Below are 16723 nucleotides of genomic sequence, written 5' to 3'. Positions count from 1 at the left end.
TCATCAGGAACAATGCAGACATAGGCCTGTGGGATAATGTCAACCAAGTGCTCAAACAAACAAGCAAATGAAATCACTTCAGGCTAGAATCTTCTAGCTAGCAAAGCTAGCTTTCACAAATGAAGGCCAAATAAAGATCTTCCCAGATTTAAAACCAAGCAAAACCCAGAGAAACTATTGCTGACAGAACTGCCTTCAGGAAATAATGGAAGTTCTTCAGGCCGAAAGCTCATGACCCTAAGCCAGGACCCCAGTTTCTCTTTTTTCTCAACTGGTTTTAAAAGTAATGTGTTGGTAATGCATTGTTGGGTGTATAACACATAGAAGTATGATGTGTGTGTAATATGTTGTCTGTACAAAGGAGGTGCAGATGTAAAGTAACAGTTTTAAGAAAATATTACGGGTCTGTAGCATTAGATGTGGTAAGTACATATATAATAACAGAAAAAGGGGGAGAGAGGACATAGATGACTAGAATTAAACTAACAAAACTGTGAAGCTGATTATGACAAGATGCATCTGATAAGCCCTAGAGCAGCCACTAAAAAATAACTCAAAATGCAGTGAAAAACCACCAATGAAATTAAAATACTATGTAAGAAATTATTCTAATGTCAGAGACAGCAGTGAAGGAGGGACAAAGGAACAAAAAACATGAAGGATAAACAACAAATAAAACAGCAGGTATAGATACAAGTATAGCAACAGTAACACTAAATGTGAGGTGGATAAACAATTCAATCAAAAGGTAGAAATTGTCTTACCGAAAAAAAAATGGATCCTTTATATGTTGTCTTTAAGAAAAACACTTCCGATTCAAAGAAACAAGTAGATTGAAAACCCACCACCTTCCTCCTAACACCATCTCATTGGGCACACGGATTCCAATATGTAAACATTAAAACTCATAGCATCTACTTCAAGGAATCTTTATTTTTTATTCTTTTAAAGATGTATTTATTTATGCATGTAAGAACTGGGATACAGGACAGAGGTGGGGGGTGGTGAGAGGATTCACCAGAGACAGAGTGGGGAGCAGAACAGGAAGATCTACTGGAATACACTGCTTAGGGGAGCAGTGGGTGAGACAGGAGAGGTTTCCCACACCATGTGGGTCACCATCCTGGCGGGGAATCAAACTTGTGCTGTGGATAGCTTACTAGTGCTGTGCTTTAACCTGTTGCGCCACCAGGGAGAGGCTAAAGGAGCCTTTATCCCAATTCTTCACACCCTTGATGAAAATACAAAAGAATATTGTAAGTTCAGTATTACCCATATATTAACACCGACAAGACATCACAAGGAAATAAAACTATATCCCAATATCTCATGAATATAGTGGCAAAGATTCACAAAATGATAGCAAAATGAATCCATGACTTATAAAAAGAACTACATAGCATAACCAAGTGAGATTTACCCAGGGAGGGAGGCAAAGCAGGTTAAACATCTGACAGTGAATTACTGTAGTACATTATCATATCAATAGAATGAAAACAATAATCACATGAACACCTCAAAAGTCATTTGCCAAAACCCAACCTTTTATGATGAAAAAAGGGGGAAAAAACTAAATAAACTTTCAAACTTCCTCAGTTTGAAAGACATTCATGAAACACCCACAATCAGCATCCTATTTAATAGTGAATGACTGAACTTTCCTCCGAAGATCAGGAACAGAACAAGTCTGCTGTCATCGCTTCATTGCCGTCATTATCCTTGTACTGGAGATTCTAGCTGGGGAAATGAGGCAGAAAAACAAACAAACAAACAAACAAACAAACAAACAAACAAACAGGGTATCCACATTGGAAAAGAAGTAAAAGTATCTCTGAAGATGATATGGTCTTATATGTAGAAATCCTAAAGATTTCACCAAAAAGAACCATTGGCACTAATGAACAAATTCAACCAGAAGGCAGAATACAAAAACCAACACAAGAATCAGCTGTATTTCTATACACCGACCATGGAAACCTAAAAAAGTAATAAAGGGGACATCCTATTTACCACAACATCATCAGGAATAAAATCCTAAAAGAAAACATAAAGGAGGTGTTTTACACTGAAAACTGTAAAACAATTACTGAAAGAAATTAAAGAAGGCAGAAGCAAACAGCAGGAATATCTCATGACTGGAATCTTCCAGTAAATCTTCATGCACTGGAAGATTGACTATTGTTAAAATGTCCATCCTAGTCCTCAAAACTATGGGTGCTACACAATCATTATCAAATCCCAATGGCATGCTTTTCATAAATAGAAAAATAATTGTAACGTTCACATGAGATTCTTATGGACTCTGAGTAGCCGAAACACTAATCAGAGAGAAAAAAAGGCTGAAGTCCCCTATTTCCTGATTTCAAAACATAAAGTCACAGTGATCGGAACTGGCATAAAAGCAGGTACATAGAACAGTGGAACAGATTAGAAAGCCCCATAATAAACATGCACATAGATGGCAAATGACTTTCACTTTAGTGTCAGGGTTACACAAAAGGGAAAAGATAGTTTCTTCAATAAATAAATGGTTCCTGGAAAATTGCATACCACAGGTGTATATTATATTATATACAAAAATTAACTCAAATTGGATTAAATACCTAAACATAAAGCCAGAAACTACACAACATCTAGAAAAAAGCATATGGGGAAAGCTTCCTGACATTGGGTTGACAGTGATCACTAGGATACGGCACTAAAAGCAGAAGTGATAAAATCAAAGCTAGACAGATGGGACTACATCAGACTTAACCATTTTTGCACAGCAAAGGAAACAGTCAATAGACTAAGAAGGCAACCTATAAGATGGGAGAAAATTTTTGCAAACTATATATCTGATAAGGGATTCATATTCAGAATAAATAAACACTTCTACAAATCAACACCTAATAATAACCAGATTATAAATGGATACAGTTTGCCCAAGAAGATACACCAATGACCCATAAGTCCATGAAAAGCTGCTCAACATCACACATCATCAGGGAAATGCAAGTTAAACCACAATGAGACATACACCATACATTTTAGATGAACTTCATAAAAAAAAAAAATGAGTGGAACAATCCAGAATATTACAAGTGTGTTAAGGTTGTAGAGATATTAGAACCCTGTGCAGTGTTGATGACAATGTGGAATAATGATTCTGCAGACAGAATTATATATGGTGCAACAATATCACTTCTAGATACATATGCAAAGGGATTGAAAATAGAAACCCAAAGAGATTTTTGCACATCATGCTCATTGCAGCATTATTCATAATAGTCATGGGTCAGCAGCAACCTAAAAGTCCATGGCATATGAATGAATGAAGTGGGCACATTGTACCCAGTCTTCAAAAATAAGCCAATCCCATCACATGCCCTGTTTGGATGAAACTTGACATGCTAAGTGGAATGAGTAACAGAAGGCAAATGCTGTTTTTGATTCTATTCATATGAGGATTCTAAAGTGGTCAAATTCTTAGAAACAGAAAGTAGAATCCTGGTTTCCAGTGATATAATTTCAGCCTTTTTAAAAGAGAAAACCATTCTAGAGGGTTGCATAATAAAGAGCATTGAATTAATATTGCACTGTACACTTATAACTGGTAAAGATGGTAAACTTTATGCTATGTATTTTTTAAAATTTATTTATTTATGCATACAGAAGTGGGGTGTAGGCTAGAGGTGCAGGGGCAGTGAGAGGATTCACCAGAGATGGAGTGGGGAGCAGAACAGGCAGATCGTAGAAGCACACTGCTGAGAGGAGCAGTGGGCGGGTCAGGAGAGGTCTGCCACACCATGTGGGTCACCTCCGGGGCAGGCGGGAATCGAACTCATGCGGAAGTGGCTTTAGCTTCTTAGTGCTGTGCTTTAACCTGCTGTGCCACCAGGGAGGGCCTTATGCTATATATTTTTTACCACATTAGAAAAAATCAAGTCCCTTGGATATTTGGGAGGGATAAAAGTTCACTGTGCTTGTGGAGTAAAAGACTCACCATTCCTGGGCTTCCCTGTGGCCTAGGGGTTAAGTCTCAGTGTCATCACCAGGAAGTCCTGAGTTCGGGTCCTGGCCAGGGATCGTTAGAAGTAAGAAGCTTTTCTCCATCCCAAGATACCATTAAAAGAAATGTTGAGGGGCCCTCCCTGGTGGCGCAGCGGGTTAAAGCACTGTACTAAGAAGCTTAAGCCACTTCCGCATGAGTTCGATCCCCACCTGCCCCGGAGGAGATCCACATGGCCCGGCAGACCTCTCCTGACCCGCCCGCTGCTCCCCTCAGCAGTGGACTTCCACGATCTGCCTGTTCTGTACCCCGCTCTGTCTCTGGTGAATCCTCTCACCTCCGCATCTCTGGCCTGTGCCCCAGTTCTGTACGAATAAATAAATCTTTAAAAAAAAAAAAAAGAGCGAGAGAGAGAGATGTTGAGACAGAGTGGAAGGTATTTGCAATACATGTAAGCAGCTGGCCAAAACATCAGCAAGGAAAATATGGAGTGAGGAAAATGGAAAAGTGGACAAAGTATTTGAACAGACATTTCCAAAGGGAGGACATCCAAATGGACAGTGAACAATTCCTTATCATTCAAATTAAACCCCAGTGCGCTGGCTGCGCACAGCGAGACTGGCAGCAGCAGGTGCTGTGCCCCAAACAGGTGTTTGGAGAGTGGTGTGACTGGTCTCCTAGAGCCAAAGCTTTTCACACTCAGGCGCCTGCAACAGTGCATGGGTGTGTGTCGCAGCTAATCACCTATTCACGTTGGTGACCCCCAGTGTGCTGTTGTTGGAAGAGGGGGTCCTCGGAGGGTAACTTGGTCATGAAGCAGAGCCCCAATAACTGGAATTCGATAACTGGAATTAGGTGAAGAAGACAACTGGAATTAGGTGAAGAAGACACACAGATCTCACTCTTGCTACTCTCTTGTGAAGACACAACAAGAAGTCAGTTGATCCATAAGCCAGGGAAAAGGCGTATCCAGAACTTGAAACCTTGATCTAGGACGTTCAGCTTCCAACACTCTGAGAAATAAATGTCTGTTATTTACACCATCGGCTGGTGGTATTTTTTTTTATATTTGCGGTCTAACTGACATAAAACATAAATTTCAGATGTACAACATATTGATTTGCTATTTGTATGTATGATAGAATGATCACGACAATAAAACTAGTTAACAGGTGTCATCATATGTACCTACACTTTTTCTTTTCTTGTGATGAGTACTTTTAAGATGGTAGCAACTTTCATCTATGCAATATAGCACTATTAGCTATAGTTGACACATGTACATGACACCCCTTGTAGGCATACAGGCTCCTTTCAAGCAGACAAGACAAGAAGCTTGATTGCCCTGGGGCAACAGGTATAATCAGGAGGGAAGACCAGACCCCCGGGACTGTTGATTGATTTGTACCCCTGGGACTGATCAGTGCAGTGCTTTGCTAATAAGATTGGAGCCAAGGGTGGGAGTTGGGTGCCTATCATTGGATTCACTCTCTCTAAAAGCCCTAAACTCACTCTTCAGTGTGACCAACCCTTTTCTCTGTCGATAAGAAGGCCAGGAGGGTGCTCTTGAGTAGCGCCCTCTGCCTGCAGCCTTCTCTACCCCTCCTGTTTCTTTTCTATATCAGTGAAGTATTTTGGACACAACCATCCCCAGGACTTAACTTATTTTGTAACTGGAAGTTTGTACATTTTGCCTCCTTTCACCCATTTTGTGACACCCCCATCCCCCCCTCCATCTGTCTTCTTTATCTCTGAGCTATTTTTGTTGTTGCAATTTAGATTTCACATGTAAGAGAGATCATGCTGTATTTGCCATTTCCTGTCTGGCTTATGTCACCTAGTGTAACAGTGTTTTGCTTATAGTAGCTTGAACCAATTAAGACAGTCCCCAAATGGACACAGTGGAAACGTCCACTCCTTGTGTAAATGAACTGGTGGATTCCAACCAGCAGCAAAATGAATGTGCTAGAGATGTGCACAGCAACACATCTTGAGAACACATAATATGGAGAGGAAGAAGCAGGATCTAAACCTCCACGTCCACTGCACTATTCCATTCCACACTTAGCATGGAAGGACGTGCCTCTCACGTGTGAATCAGGAGGCGCACCCCGGAGTGCCAAGGGAGGGACGAGGTGTGGGGGTGGGGTAGGGAGCCAGGCACTTGCTTGGGGGTGCCTCAGAGTGGTGGGCACGCAGGGATTTGCCTTATAAGTTGCTTTCAGCATTTTTCTGGGTGTATATTGTATGTCACAATAAAGCAGAGACATAGTGAAAAGAGATTGGGTAAATACAGTTTTAGGTAGTTTTTCGGAAAAGCCAAACCAAACCAAGCCAAATAAACAAAAGGATGCTGGAAGGGGCAATGGAGTGATTTTTTGGGGGTGTGTGTGTGTGTATTTAATCACCTCTGTCCCACCCCAACCCTCATCCTCCAGCCTGAGGAGCCTGTGAGCTGGAAGACTGCTACCACCCTACCCCTGTTCTACCACTTCCCAGGCAGACGTGGCCTCTGACCTACACAAAGGCTCTCTGCTGGCCAGCTGGACCTGGCCCAGCGCTCATTAGGACACACACGTGTTTTCCTGTTTCTTGGATTGCAAGGTCATTTTCATTGGATGCAAGCATTGCGGATTTTACCATGTTGGATGCTTGATATTTTTGTATCCTTATAAATATTCTTGAGCTGGTTCTGAGAGGCAATTAAATGACTTAGAAGCCCTTTTGATCTTTTGGGGGGTCTTGCCTTTATGCTTTGTCAGGTTTTTGGAGCTATGCCCAGTCTAGGGCTGAGAATCTGGGCCAGGGACCAACTGCCCAGTGAACCCCGAGCTCCAGTCTGGCCAGTGGGAGACCTGCGTGGACATCAGGCACTGCCATCTGCTCCCCTTGATGGTCTGCAGCCACAGGAGGACCCTCTGCGCATGGCCGGGGACCACTCGGCCTCAGGCTCCTGTCTGGTCCTGAAAAGTCCAGCTTCCTTGGTCTGCTGGACTTCCAGCTCTGTGTCCTGAGCTGGGAGGGTGGACGGCTGGTATGAAAGCAGGAGTGAGAACGACATGGCGCCCGAGTGGACGGCTCCAGGAGGGCGGGTGGATGACACAGAGGAGAGGATGGGAAGGAGAGAGTGGAGGGTGGCTCCAGGCAGGACCCCTGCTCTCAGGGCAGGAGAGAAGGCTGGGGGGGAGGGGGACAGGCAGCAGTCTCACCATTTCCCTTGTGGCCTCTCTTCTCAGGGTGGAGGTTGGAGGGAGGAGGCGTAAGGAAGGAGAAGATGGTGGCGAAGAGAGTAGCCAGCCAGAGACCAGAGACCTGACCCAGCCACCCAGTGACACCGGCTGCAGGAAGCTCAGGCAGGTCGATGTGGAAGGACATGACTGGGCCTCAGGCCTCGCAAACCAAGTGGGATCACAGCTCCCACACTGACCATCACCCAAGTCGCATTATGGGGTTCAGTCCCCCATAAGACACACTTGTCCCCAAGGTCCCCTTTCCTGAAGCCTAGGTGCTGGGGTGTTGGTTTGCTTGTTCTCTCGCAAACCAAGGCCTTAGGCCTGCAGGTTCTCTTGTTCATAGGCCTGAGAACAGCATATTCGTCTGGGAAAAGCCAGAAACCCTCACAGAATCTCTGTCCTGAAATTACCAAGGACAGCGTGTCTGAGGACCTTAGCTCTGCTGGGAAGTCTACGAGGTCCACACCAGAACATCCTAGTGAACGGCCTGGACCATCTCCTCTCTCCCCTTCCTCACTGGACGCCATGAGGACAGACACGCAGGGCTGTCCGAAGCCCCTGAAGGGACGAGCCCCCAGCTGTGTCTGGAGGGGGCCTGGCTTCTCGAGGTGCAGGGACAGGGGCAGGCCCTCATCTCACTTTCCTGGACTCAAGTGTCTGAGCCAGCTGCCCCCTAAGGCCAGAAGGAGGCCCAGTCACCTGCTGAGGTTGCTGTCCTTCTGGTCTCCTGCTGCCTAATAATGAGGGAAATGGGATGCTGACCCCCCTTCGTCCCTCGCTGGTCTCTGGAGGAGCCACAGAGAAGCTTCCAGTTTCATCTGCTCACGTCTGCCCTAACCCCCTCCCCATGCCCACTTCCACACACAGAGGCAGAAGCCACCCAGGGCACAGGACTTTGACAGCAGTCTCGGGCCAGTGCGCCTGCTCCCGCCATTGAAGGTCAGGGCAGCGTGCTCATCCCAGCACTCCCGGGCCTGGGGAAGGACTCTTCAGACACGCCCGCGCTGGGTGTCAGCCAGCAGCCCTGCCCCTCTGCACGGTGGACTCCAGCCCCGGCCACCACAGCTCCTCCTGCCCTCCTGCGGGGGGGTGGGGGTGGTCTCCCACCTGCTCTGGCTGTTTGCTGTCCTCCTCCCAGCCCTCTCTGCTCCTACACTACCAGAAGATACTTTTATTTTTTGAGCACCTGCTGTTTGCAGGGAAACTTCTAAAGTCTCCAAGGAAAGATGGAAAGAGGTAGAAAGGCCAACGAGTCTCCGCTGAGAAGACGCCCGGCAGCGGGAAGGCTGGCCGCACCGTGACTCGTGCGGTCATTCTGTAGGTCCTGTGACACTGACGGAGCTGGTGTCCTGGGCCAGGCTCAGTGCTTTGTGGCCATTATCTCCTGTCAGCTGGAGGCCCTTCAGGCCTCCGAGACTCTCATTCTGCAGATGGACAGGGTGCACAGAGAGGTCCCGGCTTGCAGAACTGGCAAGCGCTGCCAGCTGAGGCATGCTGCGTAGCAGCAGCAGGGAGAGGCCTGGTGTCACAGGAAGGTGTCAGGAGGGACAAGGGAGTGGGGGAGGGGCAGCGAGCGAAGAGCACAGACCAGAGCAATGCATGTGCTGGCCACCCAGGGGCCTGGCCCTAGGGCTGGGAGGCAGGGCAGGGACAGGACAACTCAGCACCCAGACCTGTGGCTCCGCCGGGTGGTCGCAGCATGAAGGGACATGGCACTAGGGAGTGGTGGGCTCTCAGCTGCCCTGGCTGCACAGGTGACCTGCTGGAACCTGCTGGTATCTGCTGACCAGAAATCAAAAGCAGCTTTGCAGGTGAGTCAGTGGCTGGGACACAGAGACAGGCTCCCTGGAGGTCCCTTGGAGACCCGCCCGCAGCTGGCGGAGATCGACCAGAATACGCGACCACAGTGTCCAGTCCCAGCGCGCCCCGCTGGGCGCCTTCCTGCCGTCCACCCTGGAGGCCGCGTCTAGACGGCAGACGCTAAAGCGTCACGGGGGGTCTGGTGAGGGCACTGGCCCAGGCTGTGTCTGCAGTGGGGTTCAAAACCACAGCAGGGGCGGGCTGGTCGGAAAAATAATTCCTTTCCTTGAGACACAGTGCCCCGGCTCTTTGAATCACCCGGCCACTTCCTTCCTGTGTATAAGCGCACGCCGAGGGCGGGACGGCTCGAGGGTTGTTGTGGTTCTTTTAAGTTTTTGTCTTCGTTTTGTTCCCTTGTGAGTTGCAGGCCAGAGGGTGGGGCTGGTTCTCAGGGCCCTTTGTCGCTGAAGGATGTCGCGGAAGGCTTGGCTTGGGCTTTCTCTGCCAGCGACAAACGTCCGGTCATGCTGAGAGTAAGAAGGGGCTTCTTGGGGTCACTCACGTGTCGTGGCAGTTTCTCAGTACTCTGCGCCTCAAAACAAAAGGCCCACGGGGAAGGTGAGGGGCTTGGAGGGCCGGTGCTGGGGGGCTGCCACGGCCCGGGCCCGGCCGTTCTACCTCCCAGTCCAGGCCCTACTCTGGACCTCCCCAGCAACGGCCGCCGCGAAAAATGTCTGCCGCCATCTTCTGGAAGTCTCCGGTCCTCTTTCTTTTTAGGCGAACAGAGTGTCAGAGTGTTTCTCACATTTCTTGAGACTCACAGTAGACACAAGTTCCACGCAACCCTCTCTAGGCCCACGTCTACCTGCGTCCATACACGTGCACATAGGCATACCTGTGTGGGGTCACACCTGTCCCAGTTCAGTCTCAGGGCGCCCACACTGGGCGTGAGCACGCACGTGCACATGCGTAGCGCTCCCTGACGCAGTCTTTGCAAAGCAGCACCGGGCCTGAGTGTGACACAGTCACGTGTGACGCCCCCCTCCGGGACACACCGCCACTTTCTACAAATCATTTCCACTGGATCTGGGTCACCAGGGGGAAGTTCGGCAAACTGAAGAGGTCGCCTGGCTTTTGAGGGGGACCCAAGCAACCCCAAGTCCCATGCCCATACACCTGTGTCCCACAGTCCCTTTGACCTCAAAGGAACCCCCTCCCCACCCCCTCCCCACATTGTGGCAGTGGCTAGGAGCGCAAATGGGCTTTCTAGGGGTGATTGTTTTTGGGGGGCTGAGCATAGAGGAGAGTGAGGCTACACTCCAAGACAGGCTTCTCAGTGGCGCCCCCTCTGCCCCTTGCCGGGTGGAAGGCGCCGGAGAGCAAGGACTTTGTACTCCTTCCCCTGGAGCTGTCCCCCCGAGGATGTGGGGCTGTTCCACTGTTCCGAGGCGAGTCCTGGGCCACTGCTGCCCCAGGTGGCTGCTCGGCTCCTTTGTTCCACCCCAGGTGATTCCAACTGTGCTGGAAGACCTGGCGGTCACCCCGCCGGAGCCCAGGCCCACCCAGGCCCACTGGGCTGTGGGGTCCCTGCGGCTTCAAGCCTGTTGCAAGATGCTGTGTCTGTCATACAGCCATGGGGGGACTGGCTGGGTTGCAGGTGCACAACCAGACGTGGGGCCCCCAGTGCTGGTTCTCAGAGCTGCCTCCTTCCGGTCCACCCCCATCTTTGTGGGGGGGAACCCAGAAGACCCAGGGACATGCTGAATCCTGTCCACAGCCTATTGTGGCAGCTGTGGTATGAACCGGTGGCCCCCGGTGACCCCGTCAGCTGTTTGCTGCTCAGGGAACCGCCCCGCGGAGCAAGCAGAAAGCTCTAGTCAGCTCAAGAGTGGCCGCGAGGTCAAGGTGACCTGCCAGGGAGGGCGGGGCCTGACAGACTGACAAAAGCCTGCCCCAAGCTCTCTGGTCGCTCTGTCCGCTCTGTCCTCTGCTCCTCCCAAGATGGACTGGCTTGCTTTACCCAGAATCTATTTTGAAATCTGGAAGCTGTCTGGAGGCCAATTTGCAAAGGACCTTTATTAATATAAAAAACGTTCATGAATAAGAGGAAAACCAGGACACTGTCCAGGGAATAGCTGACCACAGAAAGTTCTCGATATCTTCAGTGCTAACAGGGATAATGCAGCTACTTCACAGCCATGGCCACCTGCAGCCCGTGATGGGGGGGGGGGTAAGCTGGCGATGATGAGGAGGGCGCTAGAGCAGAGTGCTTGATCAACTGCTTCACCTACACAGATCTGTCCTGGCAGCCCTGTGTGAATGACTGCCCCCACGCTTCTCAGCTGAAGTGTGACAAGCCAGGCTGAGCCACCAGCCTCAGGTCGCCGGAGGTTTGAACTTGCTGCTGCTCAGTTTCATCTAAGTGGCTGAACCGTGACATTTATATTGCTCGTGAATCTGCAGTTGGGGCTGGCGGCCGACTCCACAGGGAGAGAACCCTGCCAAAGATCCCAAGTGCTACCACGGGCAGTGTTTTCCCGGGACAGAAAGCTTTGCCTGCTCACCCACTGTGGGGCCTTGGAGTCCAGTGCTCCTGGTGGGACCCCACTGTAAGGTCCTGATTTTCATTCAACCTCGAACAATTCCAAGTGGTTCCCAGCAGAGGGGAGAACAGACAAGGTGCAGAGAAGTAGCTGAGTGGCAACGGCTGGGAGGGGAAATGCAGGCTCCCCCGTTTTGTGACCTGCAGGGACTGGCTTTCTTCATTCAACGGCCTTTATTTGGCGACTCGATTTTTTTTCCTTTAGTAATCATTTCTTTACTTTAGCTTTTGTCTCTCTGTGCACTTTTCAAATACAGCCCTCACATTCTATTTTTTTCTTTCTTATTTATGTTACCCGCTCATTTAAATTCATTCCTTCTCGCTTAGTAGTGAAAACAGGTTGAGCTATGTCTGGTAAGTGTTGGGGGTAGATTTCTCATCCTTTTCTCTTTTTGTAAAGAAGTTTTGCTTCTTTTCCCACCTGTCTGTCCACCTATCTTTTCTATTCTTCCCTCCCCACAATGCTTATGACTTCACGACCTGTATCTTCCTCCTTCTTAGCTTCAGAAATCTCACTTTGGCTATCAGGGTCTGCTAGTCTATAATTATCTTGATATATTTATTTACCTGCTTCATTTCCTTACATCATTCCTCTGTGTGAGATTACCCATGTTGTCTTTATTTTCCTGGTTTCCGGCGCTTGGCCGGGCCTCCATGTTCCTTCCGCTTGTTGTAAGCTAACTTTCCACTTGTCCTAGTAGCCGGGGAGCACTGTCCCACATCTTTTTGGTCCAATCTTCCATCAGTGGACTAATTTTGATTTTTTTCTGTGACTTGGCATTCACTTAGGAGAATGCTTTTTATCCTTAACTTTTAGGTACAGATTTTTAAAATTGAGCTATGATTTACACATTGTGTTTTAAAAGTTAAACTGTGTTGTTAACTTGTCCTTATGTTGCAGGAGGTTGGAAGACCTCAATCGCTTTCTGCTTTTTGGTATTTATTGAGGTCCCTTGGTCCAATACATAAGCGATGTTTAGAAATACTTCTTGAATGTTGGGAAGGAAAGTGGTCAGCTTTTATACACAGTTTGAAGCAGATATGACTCACAGGTCTCCAGACTATAACCACAAATAACATCAGTATCCTTCATCTACCCAAATTATGAAGACGTGATGGCACCCCACACCCCCACTCCCATTCCACCCCAAGGGTACAGACACCCCAGGCATATGGCCTGTCTTTCAGGAGAAGGAGAACGGCCCCTGGTCAAGTGCTCTACGCTCCCTGCTGCCCTCATCTGCCTCTGAGAATTTCTCCTTGATACTTTGCTGACCTCTGGCTAGTACGCCACGGCCCAGACAATTTCGAGATTGCTCAAAACCCCCTTCCCCCTGTAACTCCAGCCCTGCTCTCAGTTCCCAGAACTCAAATCCAGCCCAGGGAACCCACGAGGGAACATCCCCAGAATTCCTCCTCCACCCACTCAACGGCTCCCACCCCTTCAGGAATCCTGGCTCTCAAAATAGACTTCTCCATTAAAAACAGTTTGCTGTGCTGGGAGGGGAGGTGTGGCTTCAGCCTGGTGTCAGCTAAACTAGAACATTGCTGATGCTCTTCAGGGTCCCCATATTCTTCTCAATCATGAATATATTGCCTCTGTCAAGTAGGGAAACGGTTCTACGACCTCAGCCCTTGGGCTCTTTTCTCCTCCTATTTTTAAACTTTTCTTTTTCACTCATTCTAATATAATACACAAGTAAGAAGATGCTGTAGTTACCATGCCATGATTTATATCCTCTAGCAACATCAAGTGACCGTCTTTGTCCTGTTTTAATGTTTTTGGCTTTGGATTCTCTTTTCTATAATTTAAATAAAATTTTGACATCTGCTTTTTTTTTTTTTACTTGCTTGTCTGCACACTGAGCACATTTCCCCCGCCCTTTGCTTTCATTAACAAAGACACGCTGATAGCGCCCACGCTCAGGCAGTGATGGGCGTGGCTCCAATCTGTGGCAGGAGGTCGTCTCCAGGCCTTGCTTTCATGAGTCACGGCCCAAGCCTTCCTGTGTCTCATAAACAGCAAGTAGCTGGATATTGTTGCTTTCTAAACTAGTAGTTTAGATCCTGAGATAGAGGTGTTTGGTGGTAAGTTGGTGGTATAGTTCAAACACCCAAAGGCTTCAGTCTAGGCCTGAAGCTCTGAGAGCCAGGAACCCTGAGGACAGGAAAAGATGGTTGTCCCAGACAAGCAAGCACTTAGCAGAGAACCAACCCAAACTTCCTCCCCCTTTTTGTTCTATTCGGACCACACCAAATTGGAGAACGTCCACCCACCTTGGGTGGACATCTGCTTTACTCAGTGTCCCAATTCAAACGCTCATCTCTCCTGGAAACACCCTCACAGACCCAGAAATAACATTTCACCAGACATCTGGGCCTCCCATAGCCAAGTTGACCAAAAAAAAAAAAAAAAAAAAAAAAATGAACTGTCACAGCCTTGCTTTAGTTCTGTATATTTTCAATTTTCCTTTGTGACTTCCTCTTTGACGCATGGATTATTTGGAAGTGGATCTTTCCATTTCAGTGTTTATAGATTTTCCCGTGGTGTTCTTGGTATCGATTTCTAGTTCGCATCCTGGTCAGAGGATATACTCTGATAATTGATTGTATTTAAATTGTAAAAGAACATATTGTTCATCTGAAAACTCCCTCACTCTTCAAATGTACAACAGAGACCCACGTTCTAGAGAAGTGTCAGATCCTTCGTGTCAGAAGTGAGCTTCAGAAGTCTTCGTGGTGTGTTTCATCAGTGGCTTCCAGACAGCCTGTGTGAAGACAGGCTCTGGGCCAGGCCAGACGTCTGCTCACCCACACGGGGCCTGAGCCCACTAGCTTCATATGGGGCTCGGGCTGGGCCTCTGTCTGCCGACAGGATCTGCGGCGGGAAGGGCAGTGGAGGCAGGCGGTGGTCAGCTGGAGCGCCCGGGAGCAGACCACCCCCTGCATCAGCAAGGCCCCTGGGACCTGCCCGGAGGCCTCAGCTCCCGTCTGCTCTGCAGCAGGCCTGCCCACCTAGGCCTAGCTATCTCAGTCATGGAGACCCTGTCACCTTGGCCCAGGCAGGAGACTCAGAAGTGTTTTGTCCCAACTTTTGACCAGCCGCAAGGAAGGAAAGGCGGGAGGCAGAAAGGCTGAGCAAGCAGAGTTTATTGCTCCCGGGCAGCAGCTGAGACGGAGCCCCTAGGTGGAGTCCGCAGCTACTGCCAACCCAATAAGGGGGAAGGGTCTCTTATATAGATTCTAGGTTCGCATTCCAAAGGGGTGACTCATCGCTGTGTCCCCTGATGCAAGGCCCAGTTGCTCCCACCTGTATCTCCCAGATGCCAGGTCCAGTTGATTATCAGTTTGTTATCACTTTCAGCTAGTCCCATCCCGGATGCAAGGTCAGTCTACCACCTCATCAAGCTTGGATGCAAGGCTCAATTCTTTCCTTGTCAGTAAATCTTTGATCACTCCCAACAAGAAGCAGGGCAGATGGTGGGGCCAAGCTTGAGAAGGAAAGACCAGAGCTTGAGGAGAAAGTGACGGGCTGCAGAAATCCTACTTGAGCTGAGCCTCACACGTGCACTGCTTTTCCTATGAGCAGGCGGGTGCAGGTTCTTCCTTCCTGCTCCCAAGCCTGGAGTAGCTTGTCCCCAAGCGCTCCTCAGTGGGGAGATGGGACTCGGGGCCCCGTCTGGTCTCCATAGCTTGGCCACGGACAAGCAAACTTGCTGAGAGTCAAGGCCACTTCGCCTGAGCACTGTCTTCCCAGACCCTCCACCCTGCCCCTCCCCCTTCCCGCCCCTGCCGCTCCCCACTATCCTCTAGGGTGGTGCTGGAAGCTGGCCCTGTGCTCCTGGTCCCCACGGGCGGCAGCTCAGGTGGGTGGCGTGCGACTTGTGTCAGGTCACTCTCGGCTCTGCCCATCTGCTGCCCATGACGCCAGCAGCCTCGCTCAGCGCGTTCGCACACACCTGGGTTAGCGGTTGCACCTGTAGAATCTTGTCCTGCAAATGGGCTCACAACCGAGCGATAACAAATAGCTGTGCTGGGGATAAAACACCGACTGGCCCCCAACAGGAACAAGTGAACCCCGTTCTTAACAACGGTCTGTGTGGCTGGAGCCTGAAGCAAGATTCTCTGGCTTGACGTGTCTGTGTTTGTAGGCACCCACGTGCATGAAACACTCCCTAGGTAACTCCATCCGCGCAGGCACATGCCAGGCACCCGCAGACAGGGCTGCCGCCTGGGGGTGTCTGTGCCCTACAGCCCTGCATCGCTGTGTTAGCACAGCCAGGAGTCCAGCCCTTTTAAAGCAGCTCCCCATGTTCTTCTGTCACGCATTTCCATTAGCTCACAACTGCATAAAAACGTCTCTGGAAAAAGTGAGCCTGGAAACACGGTGTGAGCTGCGAATCTGTTTCTCCTAAGGACGGTCCCTCTTCACTCTCCTATCTGCACGTCACTTTCATGAGCCGCTGGGGAATTTCCTGCTTATTTATGGGGCTTCCAGACAAACCCAGACTGCTCTGCACGGCTGGGCAGAAGCAGCCTCGGCCCAGAAGCTGTCTGGGCTGGAGCTGCAGAGCCCCCATCTGCTCCTGTGCCTGGGGCTCACAGGCAGCTGCATGTGGAGGCCCCCGCACCCTAAGACTGAAAGAAGCCCCACCCAGGAGGCCCCTGGGAAGAGAGGGGCATGTCGAGGGGCTCCTCTGGCCACGGGGTTGGCCTCTTTCTCCATCCTGGCCTCCTGGTACACAGATGCAGCAACAGGGCAGCCACGTGCCCCACAGCTGGCTCAGACACGTGCACACGGAAACCCACCGCCACCGGCGCAGACAGACACGCTGCAGGGCATCCCTGTCTGACTCTGTCTCGATGACGCGCCCAGCCCAAGAACCCAGAAGGGCAGGGAGGGCTCCTTTTGCGCCCTGGGAGTGTGTGGGGGGCCCCCAGGCCTCTAGAGCTGGAGGGGGGACAGGGAAGGACAGCGGTGCAGAGAGGGCGGGCAGCTGTCCGTGGATGTGATGCACACAGGGTCGCACGCGGGTACAGGGACACGCGGGTACAGGGTCGCATGTGGGTACAGGGACACGCGGGTACAGGGACACG

The 16723-nt window shown here is 49.7% G+C and overlaps 1 protein-coding gene across 1 annotated transcript in view; it reads right to left on the bottom strand.

Annotated features, from left to right (window-relative positions):
- Positions 1 to 8534: 8534 nt before the first annotated feature.
- OTUD7A (OTU deubiquitinase 7A) overlaps positions 8535 to 16723 on the bottom strand; it is a 105720-nt gene continuing 97531 nt past the window's right edge. The window contains exon 14 of the mRNA XM_004692952.2: positions 8535 to 8648. Within this exon, the coding sequence (XP_004693009.1) occupies positions 8535 to 8648 (114 nt within the window). The remainder of the gene's footprint in view (positions 8649 to 16723) is intronic.

This window comes from Condylura cristata, unplaced genomic scaffold (assembly GCF_000260355.1).
Source record: "Condylura cristata isolate star-nosed mole 26May11 unplaced genomic scaffold, ConCri1.0 scaffold00035, whole genome shotgun sequence".
Classification (NCBI taxonomy): Eukaryota; Metazoa; Chordata; class Mammalia; order Eulipotyphla; family Talpidae; genus Condylura; species Condylura cristata.
This window is presented reverse-complemented; position numbering and strand designations above follow the sequence as displayed.